The 20200-nt window shown below is 46.2% G+C and overlaps 1 protein-coding gene across 1 annotated transcript in view; it reads right to left on the reverse strand.

Annotated features, from left to right (window-relative positions):
• Positions 1-20200, reverse strand: part of ACVRL1 (activin A receptor like type 1) — a 49999-nt gene that overhangs the window by 18117 nt on the left and 11682 nt on the right. Inside the window, exons 2-8 of the mRNA XM_060272028.2 lie at positions 13594-13677; positions 11713-11934; positions 10183-10403; positions 8036-8135; positions 7165-7311; positions 5162-5437; positions 3929-4126 (exon numbers count right to left, since the gene is read on the reverse strand). Of these exons, the coding sequence (XP_060128011.1) occupies positions 3929-4126; positions 5162-5437; positions 7165-7311; positions 8036-8135; positions 10183-10403; positions 11713-11934; positions 13594-13672 (1243 nt within the window). The 5' untranslated portion in view covers positions 13673-13677. The remainder of the gene's footprint in view (positions 1-3928; positions 4127-5161; positions 5438-7164; positions 7312-8035; positions 8136-10182; positions 10404-11712; positions 11935-13593; positions 13678-20200) is intronic.

Raw genomic sequence — 20200 nt, forward strand, 5'->3', positions numbered from 1 at the left:
CCTGAGCCAATGGTCCTGTGAGGCTGACCAGCGTGCAGCCCCCCCCCCTCAAAGCTCAAACTACTCTCTAACTCCGGCAAGTTATTTTCAAGGGGTTGCCAACCAAATGGCAAGAGGCCAGGTTCATTGTTCCTAAAGCCTTGTGCCTTTGGCGCCACCTGGTGGCCAAAATCTCTGCTCACCTAGAACCTCTGGCAGCTGGTCTTTTGTTTGTTAATCCATTCCAATGCTAATTGGCTCCATATGTCTTTAGCACTGGAGACTTTAACCATTTGGGGCTCGCTGACATGGTGTTTTCTGGGTTTCTTAAATATTGATTGCCCCAATGCCCAGCGAAATGTCGCACTGAGCCTTGTTATAACTAAAAACAGAACTGTCAATGCAGTGATCAGGCCCATCAAAACAGTAATCAAAGCAAGCAAGGATTTCTCTATTATTATTATTTTTGTATAGGACTCCACGTTTGGTAGAGATTGTGTGTGTTTCTGCTGGCATGTGTGTGCAGGCATACAGCCACATTAGGCACTTAAGAGTTAACAGGCATCCAATTAAGGTCGTGCACTGTGAATATAATAGGCTTATTAATGGGCAGTGCTTATTCCGAAAGAGAGATTTAGGATTAGCCCAGCCAATCTGTGCCTTGACTAGGAGATTCTTTTTGCTTTTTAATTAACAAGTGTTTTCTTTTCAGCCTCTCATTTCTGGGGGCAGGTAGGGCTGAGAATTAGCAAACGGCTGCTTCACCTGTAACATAAGTTCCCCACTGGGAAAGGCCAGGGTGAATCCTGGTTGGCATCATTGTGAACTGAGAAGAATCCAAGCCACAGGAACAAGCTAAACGTCATGATCTCAGGAAGTACGGTTCTGAATCTTGGATTTAGTATCAGGCAGATTGTGCCTCCGATACAAGAGATTGGGATGGGTTTATTTCCTGAAGCTGATGCTCCAATACTTTGGCCACCTCATGAGAAGAGAAGACTCCCTGGAAAAGACCCTGATGTTGGGAAAGATGGAGGGCACTAGGAGAAGGGGACGACAGAGGACAAGATGGTTGGACAGTGTTCTCGAAGCTACCAACATGAGTCTGACCAGACTGCGGGAGGCAGTGGAAGACAAGAGTGCCTGGCATGCTCTGGTTCATGGGGTCACGAAGAGTCAGACATGACTAAACAACAACAACAACAATAAATAATGTAGCTCCTTTCTCTAAAGCAGGCATCCCCAAACTGCAGCCCTCCAGATGTTTTGGCCTACAACTCCCAGCATCCCTAGCTAACAGGACCAGTAGTCAGGGATGATGGGAATTGTAGTCCAAAACATCTGGAGGGCCAAAGTTTGGGGATGCTTGCTCTAAAGAGCTCAGGGTGGTGCACATGGGTCTCCCTCAACCCACAGTTTACCCTCATAACAACCTTGTGAAGTATGTTAGGCTATGAAAAAATGATTGGCCCAGGCTCATCTAAGATGCTTCCAGATGGCTTTTCTGAGTTGCACAAGATCTGGCTTTTATACAGCACCTTCCAGTGCAATTAAGATACGGAAAATGATGGAAAATTGTGCTGGAAAGTGCAGAACAACAACCCCTAGCTGACAACGTTGTGTAACCACCACACAAATCTATCTGGAAGAATGCTCAATAAACAACCAGCCTAGAAGCTGCCCAAAATAACTTCCATGCCCGGGGGGGGGGGGGAGATCAGAACTCAGGTGTGCCCGGTCCAAACCTCTCTCTCTCACTGCTAGCACGCTGTCTCTCATTTGGCATTTCTTTACTTTCTTACTCTGTTCTTCCCTGCATGAAGACTAAATAGCGGCTGCACCAGATCTCGGTCTACATCACTCCAAGCAATTTACAGGGAACCTGCACGTGCTGCAAAATTCAGCAGACCGTCCAAGTGTCCCTGTTTTCCAGGCACAGTATTGGATTTACAGAAGCCACCCAGGTTTCTGATTTGATCCTGGAATGCCCCGCTTTTCCTTAGGACGTCCCTACTTCCGCTGGAGAAATGTTGGAGGGTATGGAATAGGATGTCCCTTTTTTCCTAAATTGGAGAAATGTTGGAGGGTATGAGAATTGCACAGCACCATTTTCACGCTGCAAAGCTGCATAGCGAAGATCGGTTTCTGGCCTCTTTCCTACAGGGAGAAACGGGACAAGAAGCCGTTTCTCGGAGGCCTCTGCATCCTCATGAAGATAGAAATGGCTTTGCTGCAATTCCCCTGAAGGATTGGCTGGGGGATAGTAGACGTTCCATAGACGTGGCCCATTGCCAGGCTGAGCTGCGATGCTGCTTGTTTCCTAATCAGAGCTGAACAAACAAAGTGCTGATTGAGTCTAATGGTCCCTTTAATCAGTAAGCCTGGCGCTGACACTAGATTACAGTGTTTATAATTTACAGCTAATCATTCGCGTGGAAAAGGAAAATAAAAGAGAGCCCTCCATCCAACTAGACCAGCCGAAAGCCTTCGCATTAACAAGCCTGATTAGTGATTATTTCTGTGCAGGGAGCCAAATGCAAGGGAGGTGGTGGTGTATGGCTGTCCTCCCCTTTGCATTCTCTGGCTGCAGCTGCTATTTTAAACCCTAAATTGACAATTTAGTCAGGCTGGCTGTGTGAGATGTTACAGCAGGGGTGGGAAACTGGATCTGGCTAGGGGAGCCAGATCTTGATCTCCCTGACCCACCCACCTTTCAATCACATGTCAGCATGATTCTGGGGAGGGGGGACGGCAACCTGTTTTTTGCCCGCATGGTTTGCAATAAAACTGTGCAGGAAAAGGCACAGCTTGCAAAATGCCAACATTCAGCTGATCATTGGAGCTTGCAAAGCCGGGCGCATAGCACTCCATGTGACTTTGGCCAGGGACAGATGAAGACCCATAGAGCACAAGAACCAGGTGCCCCCGTGGGAAGCCCACAAGCAGGATTTAAGCACAACAGCATTCTCCACACTTCCGAGTCCCAGCCACTGATGTTCAGAGGCATACTGCCTCCAACAGAGGAGAGAGGCATCGTACCAGAAGCCGAGCACTGCGTAGAATGGTAAAATGCACATGGTCATTTGCTATGGGATGGAGACAGTACTTTCCAAAGGTATGATGGGACTTTGGATGTCCTGGGAGGAATCTAAAAAAACGTTGTGAAAATGCTTTTTTTTAAAAACCACTTTGAAAAAATATATGGAATTTGCCATAGCTCGCTATCGCCATCTAGTGTCACATTTGTATAATGCACCTTACAACACACTTAAAAGGTTTTATTTGCAGCTGTATAACCGAGTCCATGATCTAATAAGACAGCAGGGACTGCTACTGCTTTTGCTGATCTGATGTAAGCCACTCTGGGAGCCCTTTTGGTTAATGAGCTGGTTAAAAATGCTTAACACGTTTTTAGAGAAAAGCTTGAAAAACAAGGCACACACTATGGCTTAGGACAAGGTTGAGCCAGCAGTCCAACAACATATGGACAGTCACAGGTTCCCTATCTCTGGGCTAGGGAGTCATTTAAGGTTAAGGGGTGATATGATAGCCATGTTCAAATATATAAAAGGATGTCATATAGAGGAGGTAGAAAGGTTGTTTTCTGCTGCTCCAGAGAAGCAGACACGGAGCAATGGATTCAAACTACAAGAAAGAAGATTCCACCTAAACATTAGAAATAACTTCCTGACAGTAAGAGCTGTTCGGCTGTGGAATTTGCTACCAAGGAGTGTGGTGGAGTCTCCTTCTTTGGAGGTCTTTAAGCAGAGGCTTGACAGGCATATGTCAAGAATGCTTTGATGGTGTTTCCTGCTCGGCAGGGGGTTGGACTGGATGGCCCTTGTGGTCTCTTCCAATTCTATGATTCTATGATTTATGGCCGTCATAAAGAGTGGGATTGACAAACCAACTTGATTATATTTGAACCTTGAGTTAATGGTCCCCTTACCGTTAACGACAGTTCTCCGGGCTATCTCCCAGATGACCAGGCCATATGCCCAAATGTCGGTCCGCTTGAAGGATTCAAAGCGGTCCATTTGAATCTGTTCATCTAAAACTTCAGGCGCCATGTAGCGTTTTGTGCCCACCCTTGGGTTGTTGCCAATGTCCAAGTAGTCGCTGCTCTGGGAATGCATGACTGCCAGACCTGAGAGAGAAACACAGCGGCAACGGTTAGAAGAATGCTGGTCTATGATGGCAACTGATGAGCCTGTTACAACATCCTGCCAACTTATGCCAAGACTAAAGCATATACTAGTAACTGAATTACCGTTTTAAGCCTGCCTGAACAAAGCTGCTGTGCGTGTTACTCATCGACAAATATTCTGAGTGAGTAAATGTTATTTTCACATTTTACAAGACCGTGTGATTATTGTTTTAAGGGAGGTGGGGAATACCAGGAGAATCCAGTCTGCCTTAAAGCACCCTGGGTTACTAAAAGGGTAAAACTAGCCTATCTGAGCTTCCCTTTTAAGCTGCAAAGGGATGCACTCTGCTGGACTCACAAACGTGAGGAAGGATAATATTGAATAAATATACCCTCACCTAGCATCTATTCACATCCCTGCACAAAAAACACACCTCTCCACTCTGGCTTGGAGTGGCTAGCAGTCCACCTGCCTGCCTTTCTGTGTGCCCACTTGTGTGTAATCACTTGGAAAGGGGACGCGGGTGGCGCAGTGGGTTAAACCACCGAGCCTAGGGCTTGCCGATCAGAAGGTCGGCGGTTCCAATCCCCGTGATGGGGTGAGCTCCCGTTGCTCGGTCCCAGCTCCTGCCAACCTAGCAGTTTGAAAGCACACCAGTGCAAGTAGATAAATAGGCACTGCTGTGGCGGGAAGGTAAACGGCGTTTCCATGTGCTGCTCTGGTTTCCGTCACAGTGTTCTGTTATGCCAGAAGCGGTTTAGTCATGCTGGCCACATGACCCAGAAAGCTGTCTGTGGACAAGTGCTGGCTCCCTCGGCCTGAAAGCGAGATGAGTGCCGCAACCCCATAGTCGCCTTTGACTGGACTTAACCGTCCAGGGGTCCTTTACCTTTCTTTTTAATCGCTTGGAAGATGTGAGAATCAGACTTCCCCATGACTCTCTTCTTCCCCTCAAAAGCTTCCTAATTCCTTAAGCAGAGGTTGGACCAGCATTTCCAGTGTGCCACCTCAGCACCTAAAGTCTACTTACTTACCCAGGTCAGCAATGCAGCACTGCTTGTTGTTCTTGACTAAGATGTTCCTACTTTTTAGGTCCCGGTGAGCAATGGCTGGCTTGCCCTGGGTGCCAAAGATCTCCACGTGGAGATGGAGGAGGCCACAGATGATGGAGTTGGCGAAGAGTAGGCAGCTCTCCACATCCAGGGCTGTGTGCTGAAGGTAGTCGTAGAGGGAGCCGTGCTCATGGTAGTGGGTGATCAGCCACAGCTGGGTGCTGGAGTTCCTCGAGGTCATGTCGGAGGCAATGAATCCTGCGGTCGGTTGAAGGAGGGCAGAAATCAGAAGTGGACCCCACAGACGGGCATGGATGATCAAGGTGCTTCAGAAAGAAATGCAAAATGGCTGCCCGTTTTGCCCCAAGGAAATTTTTAGGAGGGGATTGTGAGAATGAGGGGAAGGCAAAATAAGAAGGATGGAGGAGAAAGGGAGAGAAGCAGGAAAAGGTGAAGCTAGGATAACTAGGAAGGGATTGCAGAGGAGCAGACGAGAGTTAAAACTGAAGGAGGATACTGGTGAACTGAGAATAGATGCTATGCTGTTGGATCCACAGCTCATTATACTCAATACTCTGCTCTGACTGGCAGTAGGCCTCAAACTCATTCTTCACGATTCCAAACAGAGGCATCTCCCAGGTTTGCTATTTGTGGCTGCACAGGGGCAGGAGGAGGAGAAAATAAAGGAGATATGAGGTAGGGATGGACAAATACTGCCGTTTTGGTTTTGCTCAGTTCTTCATTTTTCCGATCTGGTTTGTGACATCTGTTTTCAAAAGCACCTGTTAAAACTCACCAGCATTTTAGGGCTTATTTCTCCTAATATACAGAATTTTGTGGCAATTTTGCCCAATTTATACATACTGCAAAGCCCATTCATATTTCCCCCCTAATATAATGCACTTCTGTATGTTATTTTCCCAAGCACATGCATTTAAATGCACACTTTGCCCTAGTATATTCATTTCTGTACAAGTTGCTTGGTTAGAGAAATGAATTGCAAAATTCAGAGACTGGAAATTTTGAATAATATATATACAAGTGGTATCTTGGTTCTCAAATGTAATCTGTTCCGGAAGTCTGTTTGACTTCCGAAATGTTCGAAAACCAAGGCGCGGCTTCTGAAAGGCGCAGGCAACCCCGGAAACAATAGCCGACAGGCACATCAGACGTTCGGCTTCCAAAAAATGTTCAAAAACCGAAACACTTACTTCCAGGTTTTCAGCATTTGGGAGCCAAAATGTTTGAGTACCAAGGCATTCAAGAACCAAGGTTCCACTGTATATATATTTAGTGCTTCAACGTGTTCCCCCCTTCTTCTCCACCACCCGTGGGCTCATGAAACAAAACCTAATTATCTTGACTTCCTACTGAACCCACAAGAAAGAAGGGCATTTTCGTTGACCAGGTTCAATGCAAATCCATCGAACCTCCTGTGGGGAAGATTCTTGGGCAGGGCGAAGGATGAGAGGATCTGTCTGTGTCATGACCCTCAGGTGGAAAGCCTTCTACATATGGTTTTTCATTGTAATCTTTACGTTGACCTTCGTCAACAATTCCCGGACCGGCTCTGCATCCCCAGAAGGAGACCAGAGCGGGAAATCCTACAATTCCTTTTGCTGGGGAAGGACCAGGTCCTCACCAAGATGGTGGCTCAATATCTTAATTTACTATTTTCTCGTCGTTATACTCTGCAGTCGTCTGAATTATTAGAAGCCCCATTGTCGTGAAAGCGGATAGCGGATTACTCCCTTCTCTCTCTTAACACAGCGTTTGCCACAGTGACAGTTTTAATCTGTTATTATTTTGTCTGCGAGTTTGTTTGATGCCAATAAAGGTTTTACTTACTTACTATTTAGTGCTTTTTTTAAAAAAAAGGTGTCAGAACTAAGCTCTGGCTCAAAAAAAAAGAAAGAAAGAAAGCATTGACAATACTGATTTATCTGTGGTGACATTTCCGGAAAAATCGCCCCATTTCTGCTCACCTAAGATGTTGTCATGCCTCAGCAGCACTGTGTTGTAGATCTCTGTCTCACGGAACCATGACTGCTCATCTCGGGACGAGAAGATCTTGACCGCCACATTTTCCCCATGCCATGTAGCACGCCACACCTCCCCATATCGTCCTTTGCCTGTTGGGGGTGACAATTTTCACACAAGGTTTTGCTTACCTCCACCTAGGTTCATGATCCTGGGCTGGTGCATAAACATACACCAGGCGTGGCCAACTCCCAAGAGACTGTGATCTACTCACAGAGTTAAAAACTGGCAGTGATCTACCCCCTTTTGGGGGGTTCAGGTCAAGGTTGTCGAACTTTTCCTATGAAGGAAAGCCCTGTTTTGGGGGGTTCAGGTCAAAGTTGTTGAGCTTCTTTTAGGGAGGAGGAAAGCCACATTTTGGGGGGATGCAGGGCAAAAATGTTGAGCTTTTTTTTAAGGGGAGCTAAAGTTGTTGAGCTGCTTTGAGGGGAGCCAGTGATCTACCAGTGATCTACCACAGACGTCCAGCGATCTACTGGTAGATCACGATCTACCTGTTGGACATGCCTGACATACACTAAAGAATGTTAGCACATATCTGCATCGGCCACTGAGGGTCTTTGATTCATAGGTGTGTTTTGTCACAGAAATTGAAAATAAACAGTCCCTAAACAGGACTGAATGCACAATCTGTATGAACAACACAACCTTTCTTGGACTTGCTATTTGTGATGGCAATTCCACACAATGCTGAGCTAAGGAATGGTTCGAGGGTCCAGAGTTTAGGAGAGAGCTGGGAAATATGATCCTGTTTTCACACATGTTAGGAGGTTCACGGTTGGTGACAATTTGCACACCGGGTTTCCTGCTGCTTACCAACACATTCAACCAGGCTGATCTGCCGAGCCACGGTTCTTTGGACGAGGAAGGGCAGCCCAGAGCCGCTCCCGGTGGTGCAGTCATCATTCAGCAGGTTCTAAATGCAATTTGAAACAAGCGGTGACACACAGAGAAACAGCAAGGGAAATGGCAACGCCTAACAGCGCAGGTTGGCGGTTCAAATCCCTGCGACAGGGTGAGCTCCCATTGCTCAGTCCCAGCTTCTGCCAACCTAGCAGTTCAAAAGCACGTCAAAGTGCAAGTAGATAAATAGGGACCGCTCCAAGTGGGAAGGTAAACGGCGTTTCCGTGCGCTGCTCTGGTTCGCCAGAAGCGGCTTAGTCATGCTGGCCACATGACCTGGAAGCTGTATGCCGGCTCCCTCGGCCAATAACGCGAGATGAGCACCACAACCACAGAGTTGTCCGCGACTGGACCTATCGGTCAGGGGTCCCTTCAGAACCACCCTGAGATGTACGGCTGAAGGGCGGCGTACAAATTGAATAAAGAATCAAATAATCCATGGGCGTACCCAGGATCAAAGCTAGGGGAGGGCACACCAGCCACGCCCCCCAGCCACCCGATTGGCTAGCTGGCAATGACGTGGCCAGGATCCCCCCAGGAGGCATGGTCAACATCCACGCCCCCCAGAGAAAATAGGGCCATTTGCAAGGCAGCACACGGAGCCACTTGCGCTTGCACTCCTGCCTCGCCCGCTCCTTTAATGGCAGCGGTGACTAAAAAGAGGCAGCGGCAGCGAAGCTGCCTCCGTTGAAGGAAACCTGGACCTGGACCTGGACTAACTTCAGCCCACACTCTTTCAAGTCACAGCAAGCACAGCACAGAAAGTGCTGCCCCACAATGCTCCACGGCATTTCATTTGCATGTATTGCTTCACAAGTGCAAGAACATTAAGTCATATGTTATTTAAACTTTAAAAGAGAGTGTCTGGAGTAGTTTTTATAGGTGGGAAATAGAGAAAGCGTTAAACGACTGAGGGCTGCCTTTTTAAAAACAAACAATTTTTTTATTGATTTTTAAACAAATGCAATATCCATTAAACATCCAGCAGCAAATCTAAAGGTGTCTGTTTTATCCATTGTCTCTAGACATAGACTTCACATTCAACAAACATATTACTTAATGCAACCCGTCCACTGAGAATATTGAGCGGTTGGTATAGGGAGGTCTCAACTTTGGTCATTCACATAGTTAAAGAAAGTGGTCCATATATCTTGGAAGGTGTCTCTATTTGTTATGCCTTTAATTGCCTTCCTGAGTGTGACCCAGGGCTGTCTTCTGCAAAACTCTGCGAAATGGGAACTAAATTCCCACAGGAAAGGCAGGATGAGGGGAAAAGTCACAGGCCCATGCAGCAATAGACTGCCCGCACTCTGAGCAGGTGGTCTACCTGCCATTTAACTTTCCCACAATGCCCTGGAGTGCATCAATTCCAGGGTCATTGTGGGAATCTTAAACGGCGGTTGTTCCCAGCTATACCTGGCAGAGATCAGAGCACCAGGCATTTATTTTTAAAGGCGGGTCCGGTCCATCAGTGAGAGAACCTGCTGGAAAGTTTGGTCTCAAAGGATTCTTCCCTAAGGATTCTGGGAGCTGCTGGCACTGATCCTGGTCATAGCTGCCAAGTCTCCCGTTTTCCCCGGGAAATCCCCGGTTTTCCAGCTGTTCCTAGCTGAAAAAATGGGTTTTTTTGTTTCCCCCCGGTTTATTCTGGCGCGGCGGCCATTTTGGAACTGGGCGGAGCATGCTCAGAAGCGACTTTTGATGCTGTTCTGCCCAGTTCCAAAATGGCTGCAGTGCGACTTCTGGCGCGGTGGCCATTTTGGAACTGAGCAAAGCAGCATCAAAAGTCACTTCTGAGCATGCTCCGCCCAGTTCCAAAATGGCTGCAGCGCTACTTCCGGCCTGCTATTTCCGGCCCGGTCCCTTATTTCTCTAACAGCAACTTGGCAGGCACTGATCCTGGTTTGAAGCACAACTAGGAAAGCTCAAACCAAAACCTTTCACCAGCCCACCACCACCAGCGAAGCGAGATTCTGGGAGATCACAGAAGCTCAAGGGACTTCAGGTGAGATTGCATTCCAATGCAGGGTGGGACAGAGGTGCGATTACAGACTACTTACTTTTAAGGTACTGTCACCAAGCGTGGATGCCTTCAGTATGAAATCCATGTCCTCCAGATCATCAGACCTCAACCGTATCCGTCTCTGCCGGCTCTGGAACACCTTCCATACAAACAGCCCCACCAATGCAGCGAGAACCAAAAAAGCAAAGAGGGGAACCAGGATCATCAGGAGAAGGTTCTGAAGAGAAGGACTCTCTTCTTCAGGCTGATTTTCTTCACCTGGTTGGAAAGAAAGGAAATGAACTTGGTTACTGTCTAATGGTAAGGAGTCTTCTTGGCATTGTCAGTTTTCATTTCTTAGTGCAGAAAGTCTTGATCTGATGTGTAGAGATCTTTCCTATTCTGATTAGTTCAGAACTGTTCTAGAAGTTTCTGTGAGAGAAACAGGAAGAAGGTTTCTGACGTTTTGGTTATTTCTCTGGGAAGCTGTATACAGCTGGTTTAAATTGGTTCTGTTGTGTTTCTGTCAAGGTCGTACTGACTATAATAGTAAGACAAGGAGGAGCCTGCGTCTCACTCACTTTTTCTTTCTATCTCTTTGTTCTGGTATTCAGTTCTGTATGATTAGTGTGAGAGATTTTACTTTATTGGGTTCCATGATCACTGCAGATGGTGACAGCAGCCACAAAATTAAAAGACGCCTGCTTCTTGGGAGAAAAGCAATGACAAACCTAGACAGCATCTTAAAAAGCAGAGACATCACCTTGCCGACAAAGGTCTGTATAGTTAAAGCTATGGTTTTCCCAGTAGTGATGTATGGAAGTGAGAGCTGGACCATAAAGAAGGCTGATCGCCGAAGAATTGATGCTTTTGAATTATGGTGCTGGAGGAGACTCTTGAGAGTCCCATGGACTGCAAGAAGATCAAACCTATCCATTCTGAAGGAAATCAGCCCTGAGTGCTCACTGGAAGGACAGATCGTGAAGCTGAGGCTCCAATACTTTGGGCATCTCATGAGAAGAGAAGACTCCATGGAAAAGACCCTGACATTGGGAAAGATGGAGGGTCCAAGGAGAAGGGGACGACAGAGGACGAGATGGTTGGACAGTGTTCTCGAAGCTACCAACATGAGTCTGACCAAACTGCGGGAGGCAGTGGAAGACAGGAGTGCCTGGCGTGCTCTGGTCCATGGGGTCACAAAGAGTTGGACACGACTAAACGACTGAACAACAACATGATTAGTGTTAAGGTTAAGTCTTATTATAAGTTTATGTTTTATTGTTTTTTGCTGCAACTGGATTTTTATGGACCGTGCCAATCCTGAATGTACTGGATTTGTGACCATTAGGCTCATTTACCTTCAGTAGCAGTAAAGCTCTCCTGGATGAAATTCAATTGCCTCTGGTCTATTTTTTTGGGAAACTCTGCTATGTGTTTCAGTCCCCCCCCCCCGCTCCCCCCTTCAATGGGTGACAGACATTCACTCCAATCAAATGGCAATCAAGCTACTACCTATGGGATCTCCTACCTATGGGATCTAATAATAATCCTCGAGGCAAGTTCCCTGCAAGAGAAAGCATAGCTGTACCTGGTAACTGGATGGTGCGATTCAAATTACACATGTCGGTCGAGCAACATATTATGGCCGTTTTTGTCGTGTGGGAGCCTCTGCAGAACTCAGACATGGATTGAAGGCATCCTTTCTTGTGGATCATTACCCCCTCTGTCAGATGCTTGCTCACAAAACACAGCTTCCCTGTACAAGTGCTATTGAGACAGTTTGGATGCTCACAAACACAGTTCACCAGATCTGCAGGAAGACAAAGAAAGACAGCGTTTCCCCCTGATGTTTGAGCCTTTGATTCTTCCCTGCCCGGTAAAAGGATGATGGAGAAACGTGCTTCAGATTTTGCCACGATTTATATTTTCCCAAACAAGATGTGCAAACTGAATCCCAGCTAGCCTTTGAAATTCACACGTCTCTGAATTTTGGGATGCCATTCCCCAGCCAAATTACGTGTACAAAAATGTGAAAATTCAGGGGAAGTGTGCATAATAATAATAATAATAATAATAATAATAATAATAATAATATATTATTTATACCCCGCCCATCTGGCCGGGTCTCCCCAGCCACTCTGGGCGGCTTCCAACAGAAGAATAAAACACAATAATCTATTAAACATTAAAAGCCTCCCTGAACAGGGCTGCCTTTAGATGTCTTCTAAAAGTCTGGTAGTTGTTTTCCTTTTTGACATCTGTTGGGAGGGCGTTCCACAGGGTAGGCGCCATCACCGAGAAGGCCCTCTGCCTAGTTCCCTGCAACTTGGCTTCTCGCAACGAGGGAACCGCCAGAAGGCCCTCGGTGCTGGACCTCAGTGTCCGGGCAGAACGATGGAGGTGGAGACGCTCCTTCAGGTATAGTGGACCGAGGCCATTTAGGGCTTTAAAGGTCAGCACCAACACTTTGAATTGTGCTCGGAAACGTACATAAAATGCATACACATTAGTAAAAATGGAATATGAAATACATAGGGGACATTGCTTGCAAGAATGTGTACAACAGGAAAACTGAATACAAAAAAGGCATCTATTAGGAGACATTTGCGCTAAAACACTTATGGCCTTCCAATTTAAAAATCACAAACTGATACAGAAATGTAAAATGGACTAGGGAAGTTTATAAATGAAATATGATTTATTTATTTAATGACAATTGACTTGAAATAAGCTGCTAGTTATGCAGCTATAATACGTGAGCTGTTTTTTTTGGGGGGGGGGACGGGAACTGATGCAGAAATGTGGAGAACAGAACTTTAGACAGGAAAAATTACAAACTGGAAGCAACGTAAATTGACAGATGCGTTCAATCCTGCCTCCATACTCAGTGGCGGGGCGACCACGGTGCAGTGGCGCGTCTGCTCAGGGGGGATTTTGTCCCCCCCGGGGATGGCACCTGGGGTGCACCACCTCCACCGCACCCCCTTCCTATGCCCCTGTCCATACTCCTAGCCCAACCAAAGAACACTACAGCCACGATATGCTCAGCACTCTGTTTAAAAGGTCTCAGAGGCAGGAACCACCAAAGTGCTACATACAGCAGGACCAAGCACTCGCTCGAGCACCCTTGCTAAAACTCAGAAAGTCTAGGTCTGATCAGTTCCCCTCCAGGTGAGACTGCAAGACTGTCTGAGCACAGGGACGGCTCTACTACAGTACATACTCTCCAACATTTCTCTGATGAAAATAAGGACAGGATGTTGAATATAAAATATTTGGGGAGTCTCCTGAGCAGCTGTAGCTACTCAGGCTAATGGATCACTGCCTCAGTGGGGCCAGGTCCTGAAGCTAAGTGTCTCTAAGAAACAGCAGCCTCTTTGGCAAACAGCTGTTTTTTGCATGGGGGGGGGGCTGGTGCTAAAGTCTGCGCCTCTCCCCACTCTGCCTGACACAGTTGTCTCCCACTCACCTTTTCCTCCGGCTGACTCGATGTTTCTTGGGAGGCTCATGATGGCCACGAAAAGGCCAGCGATAGCTCTTTGCCGCATTTTATCTACAAAAAGGGCAGAATGAGTTAAGGAAAGAGATCCTGGAAGAGCATTTCAGATTCATATGGTAACAGCATTTGTCTCACTAAAGATATGCTACATGGAGATTTATACATTTACCTATTTTTTAAATGTATTCAAGAAGACCCTGCCCTAGAACATCTGGGGCATGGAACTGAACAGAGGGGAGGTAACTGTAGTCTTATCTCTCAGGACCTGGTATGGGAAATTGAGTGTTGTTGAACTGATGAGGAACACTGACCACAGTGTTATCAAATTCATTATACAGTCATACGTTGGATCCCAAACGCCTTGCAAGTTGAACGTTTTGGCTCCCGAATGCCGCAAACTTGGAAGTGACTGTTCCAGTTTGCGAACTAGTTTTGGAAGCCGAGCGTCTGACGGGGCTTCCGCAGCTTCCAATTGGCTCCAGGAGCTTCCTGCAGCCAATCAGAAGCTGCACTTTGGTTTCCAAATGTTTTGGAAGTCGAATGGACTTTCAGAATGGATTCTGTTTGACTTCCAAGGTATGACTGCATAGTTATAGATTGGGGGGTGGGTGGGACCCCCCTTAAACCCTAGAAATTAATAAATGGTAGGATTTTGATTATTTGGGATATGAAAGGAGAAAGACAAGGTGCAGAGGAATTCCTGAGCAAGCCAATGCAAAATGACCTGGCCAAGCTAGGACCATTAAGAAAACAATACAGGGCCTTTGAGAGCCACACTGGCAATGCAAGAGAACTCTCCTTCCCCCTTGCCCTGAGGTGTGAACAGAGACTGGGGGTTTGGAAGGTTGCCAGGGTAACTGGGTGTGAGGTGACAGGAAAAGAGAGTTTTAGTGAGTGTTCTGGGAAGAAGGAAAAAGGAAGACCATCCATCTTGGGCAGGCTGGCTGAAGGCAGGCTGCAGTGCTGTGGGGGACAAGAGGATGCCAGCATGGTTAACCAGCAGAATCAGGTCCCTATGAGAGGCAAGAAGGCATCCTTCAGAGAACAGGATGTCTTGTCCAAATGAGAACAGCACTTCACGCGGTTCACGTTTAGCACAAAGGTGTTGGGCAGGGAGCTATTCTGCACGTGGGTCTGCAAAGAGAAGGCAGGCTTTTGAGCAGCCACTGTCTTCTATTCACTGACTCTTCATGATAAAACCCTACCTGGAGATGATGGTGTGCTAACTTAGAAAACCTGCCCATCATATGGGGAGTGTTCTGAGCTGCAATTGTGCGTATACAGCCGTACCTTGGATCCTGAAGGACTTGCGAGTCGAACATTTTGGTTCCCGAACGCCGTGAACCGGTGTTCTGGTTTGCGAACGTTCTTTGGAACCCGAACATCCGATGGAGCTTCCGAGGCTTCCTGCAGCCAATCAGAAGCTGCACCTTGGTTTATGAATGTTTTGGAAGTCGAACGGACTTCCAGAACGGATTCCGTTTGACTCCCGAGGTACAACTGTACTGGTTTTCACTTTTGTTGTTTTTAAAGGAGAAAAGAGTTTCCAATTTTGCTTCTTGGAAAGATCTGGCCTCAAAGGATGCTGAGTTCATCCTGCACTGTTGTGCTACTGGATTCTTTTTCGTGCTATGCTGCCTGGCTGTGCTCCAAGCTGTCCCTTCTGTATCTCCATGAGCTGAGGCCAGCTGCTGATTTCAGGGACTCAGGGGTTTTGTCGCAGGCTTATCACTAACATAAAAATACTCTTTGCAGGAATCCAGAAATGTTCCAGCTGCTCCACTGAAGAGACAAGAGTGGGAGAGCGGTTGGGTGGGCTTTTTTGTTTTGTTTTTTTGGATTGCTTGTTTGTTCATTTCCTTGTGAGACAGAAACTCTTGCCAAGCTAAACCCAAGAGAGTCTTGACCTCGCCCATGCCCCTTCTAACTCCTGCAAGCTTCCCCTTCGTCAATACAGGCAAAATTTGGGTCCTGAGAGTCTGAGACCGTTTCTTGTCATGCGTCGCCCACAAATTCCTAGCATAAACAAGTCACCATTCAGCTTCCTGCTATTCAAGAATTCCAGTGTGTAGCCAGGGCGTTGCAGCCCGGACAGGAATCAAGATTGTTTAGATTCTGTCCTTGATGTTTGGGGGGTGGAAAGGGAGATATGCAAGCAGAGGGAGTTCCACCAGTCTGCAAAGATCTATCAGAGCAAGGCATATGCAGCTCGGCTCCAGCCATGGAAGAATAGAAACTGCCCCAGAAACAGCTTGCTTTGTTTTTGCCGGTGGAGGGGAAGTTGAGGCTAAAGCTCAGAGAACATTGGCCTGTAAATAGTGATATCAGAAAGGAAGACTAAGATCAAGATCCTGTGCAGAGGGAATGTTGGCTCCTTGCAAATCAGAAGTCTGTATCAAGAGCAGGTCCTCCCCTCTCTTCTCTGGCACAGCGCCCTCCCCCCTTTCTCATTTCAGTCTTTGAGCTCCTCCAGACAACCCTGGTTCCTGATGTCAGATTTATGTCCTGGATAAATGGACATAAATCTGACATCAGGAACCAGAAGACAGAAAAACCAGTAGGAGAACACTTCAATCTCCCAGGACATTCTATACAAGATCTCAAAGTAGCTGTCTTACTACAAAAGAATTTCAGAAATAGACTGGAAAGAGAAGTTGCTGAATTGCAACTTATCACCAAGCTCAAAACCATGGAGGGACCTGGTTTGAACAGAGATATCGGGTTCTTATCTCATTATACATGATAAGCGATCTTCAGCCATCTCAACCCTTGCTTTTTCATGCAAAACCATTTGCAGTCGTTTGCGGTCATCAACAGCTATCAGTCAGTCAATCACCCATTTCCACCACCCTTCTGAGTGATCCCCCCTCCCCCTCCCCACCCCTCCCCACCCCTTCTCTACATAAGTGCCTGGAAACTTCCATTTCACTGTATCTGAAGAAGTGTGCATGCACACGAAAGCTCATACCAAAATAAAAACTTAGTTGGTCTTTAAGGTGCTACTGAAGGAATTTTTTTATTTTACTTCGATCCAGACCAACACGGCTACCTACCTGTATCCAGACAACCTGTTTACCGAGCATGCACCTAGATTTGCCTGCCCAAAGCATGTGCAGGGGTCAGATTGAGCATTTGTTCTGGTTTGTTTGCATGGAGGTTATACACAGGGCTTTATTCAGCCGGAACTTGCAGGAACACCGTTCCGGCACCTCTCAGGTGGGCACCATTGCCATTACCACAGAACTTCCAAGTGTCCATAGCTGCCAAGTCTCCCGTTTCCCCCGGGAAACCCCGTTTTTCCAGCTGTCCCCAGCCGAAAAAAACGGATTTTTTTGTTTTCCCCCGGTTTATTCTGGCGCTGCGGTGGCCATTTTGGAACTGGGCACAGCAGCATCAAAAGTCACTTCTGAGCATGCTCTGCCCAGTTCCAAAATGGCCGCCGTACTACTTCCGGTATGCTACTTTCGGTCCGGTCCCTTATTTTTCAGAGAGGAACTTGGCAGGTATGCCAAGTGTCCCTATTTTCCAGGGACAGTCCCAGATTTACAAAAGCAGTCCTGGTTTCTGATTTGATCCCAGAATGTCCCGCTTTTCCTTAGGCCAGGGGTGTCCAAACTTTTTTCAAAGAGGGCCAGATTTGATGACGTGAACATGCGTGAGGGCCGACCAAAGTTGCTGACCTTATTTTAGGATTGAAGCTGTTGAGTTTTTGGAGATTTAACCACAAAGTTATTGAGCTTTTTTTTTTAAGGATTGAAGTTGCTGACCTTCTTTTAGGATTTTACCCTAGGAAATAAACTGCCACAAGGGTCGTATTAAACAGACCGCAAGGGCAGATTGGCTCCCAGGCTGGACTTTGCTCATGCCTGCCTTAGAATTGCAGTAGAAAATGGAGTTCTTGGGAAAATCCAGAAATAAACGATAAATAGCAAGAACTCAGACCAAAAGAAGATGGATTCCAAATAAATCTTCACAAGGTTTTATTGATGTGATGTGGAGTTTGCAAACATATTTGGTACACTTTGACCTGTGAATCTTTGCTGACGAAGAATAGTCGAAACAGGGCCTTGTCCTGATTTTTACTGGAATTTACCTTTATTTGCCTTCAACATTGGGATTGATTCCCATTTAAACTCCGCACCACATCAATAAAACCTTGTGAAGAGTTATTTGGAATCCATCTTCTTTTGGCCTGAGTTCTTGCTGTTTCTCGTTCATGCCTGCCTTAGGCCATCCATATTTTCATCAAAGAAATGTTAGAGGATACAGAGTAGGATGTCCCTATATTCACCAGAGAAATGTTGGAGGGTATGTTATAAGAGGACAAGGGAGGCATTCATGGTGAGTTCTGGCACCTCTTTTTCTATAAAAATAGCACTGGTTATAAAACCATGAGCATGTTATACGCCTTCCATAACAATTCCGGACCTTTAAATGCATTTCTCCAACACTTAAGAGTACTTCCAGACTGTGACTCTTTTTGCAAGAGGGGATTCAGGTGCATACCAGAGCTTTGCACAGGCAATTATGGATTAAAGGGCTCTCTTTCCCCAGCACAACAAATCCACTTTAAAAGAGAATTTGGCTTTTTGCGGCCTGGAAAGTGTGGGAGGAACAAATGATTAATGGGAATATATGTAAACATAAATCAGGATAAATACTCATTGTCGTACAACTGCCCCGCTGACAAATCAGACTGAATGCCCAAGAGAGACATTTTCTGTCTATCATATTTCCTCCCACTCTGTTCTCTATTACTGCTCATTTTCATCCTCTTGGACAGCCCGACAGCTACAACACTTCAGCATTGCCTTTGCTCCAGCTGCTGAATCCCAGATTTTTTTGTCCGAGATGGGGAACCTTATGACCTCGTCATTTCACAACTGGCCTGATCTCTAGTTCTCATAGACACTGTCTGCATTTAAGTCTCTGGAGGATGCGTCAAAGAGGCGCCTTCTCGTGTCTACTGCTCTCCAGATCCTTCTTAGATGAGACCAGGGAATCGTCAAATCGAGCGTTTCTATAAATCGGCTCCAAAAATTGAGAAACCTTTGGGCCATCAAAGCCCATGTACAGAGGAGGAGAAAGGTGAAAAGTTCTAGTTACCGTGTTGTAGCCGTGTTGATCTGCCATAGTTGAAACAAAATAAATAAATTCCTTCCAGTAGCACCTTAGAGACCAACTAAGTTTGTTATTGGTATGGGCTTTCATGTGCATGCACACTTCTTCAGATAACTTTTCAGGTGAAAAGTTGTGTGTGTACTGTTTTGCCCTTTGTCAAGCCAAAGGAAGCTACAGAAGAAACTCACCGCCACGAAGTTTGCGACAAATAATATATGGGTAGGGATGAAGAATCTGTCCATTTGGATTCTTTAAGTTTCTCATTTTTCCAATCATAAATTCAATTCTCTCACTTTCCTGCAGCAATTTGTGGGTTTTTTAAAGATAAAAATTGCTTGTGAAAAATTGTTAGTATTTCAATGTGAATTTCTCTTAATAACCACATATTTGTAAATTAAAAAAAATCCTTCAGTAGCACCTTAAAGACCAACTAAGTTTTTATTTTGGTATGAGCTTTCATGTGCATGCACACTTCGTCAGATACACTGAAACAGAATCAACCAGACCCTTATGTATATTCAGAGGGTGGAGGGGTGGGAATGGGTGATGGGCTGATAGGAGTGGTGAACCTGTTGATGGCTGTTAACGACTGCTGATGACTGCAATTGGTCCTGCGGGGGGGAAAGCAAGGGCTGAGGCACAAAAGAAAGCTAGATCATGCATAATGAGATAAGAATCCAATGTCTCTGTTCATCCCAGGTGGCTCCATGGTTTTAAGCTTGGTAATGAGTCCCAATTCAGCAATTTCTCTTTCTTGTCTGTTCCTGAAATTTTACACACATTTTACACACATTTCCCCCCAATATATGTATTTTTGTATTCATTGGTTGGCTAGAGAACTTCACTGCGGAATTTGGAGACATGCAGCTTTTGAATGATAGCTGTGTTTCGGTTTGCATATTGATTCGAGAAGCACAGATTGGGTAGTTTCTTACTGAAAGGCAAACACAGTTGAATTGCTTCTCCAGCTCTGCACATGGGCCCACAAAACACATTGCCACAGCACATTCTGACAACCATCAAGTTTGGCTGTAACTCTGGCAATAAACCAACATTAGGGAAGTCAGTCTGTCCGTGCTTGTGTATGCACTTTGAGCAGTCCTCACTTTGCTCCACCCTTTCTGGAGTGGGGAAACTTATAATGGAGCTGATGGCTTGCTATTACGTGCAAACCAGCATTTGCTACCTGATTCTTCCAACCATGCATAGCTGCCAAGTCTCCAGTTTTCCCCGGGAAATCCCCGTTTTTCCAGCTGTTCCTAGCTGAAAAAACGGGTTTTTTTTGTTTTCCCCCGGTTTATTCTGGCGCGGCGGCCATTTTGGAACTGGGCGGAGCATGCTCAGAAGCGACTTTTGATGCTGCTCTGCCCAGTTCCAAAATGGCTGCAGTGCGACTTCTGGCGCGGTGGCCATTTTGGAACTGGGCAAAGCAGCATCAAAAGTCACTTCTGAGCAT

The sequence above is a fragment of the Zootoca vivipara genome, chromosome 2 (assembly GCF_965207765.1).
Source record: "Zootoca vivipara chromosome 2, rZooViv2.hap1.1, whole genome shotgun sequence".
Classification (NCBI taxonomy): Eukaryota; Metazoa; Chordata; class Lepidosauria; order Squamata; family Lacertidae; genus Zootoca; species Zootoca vivipara.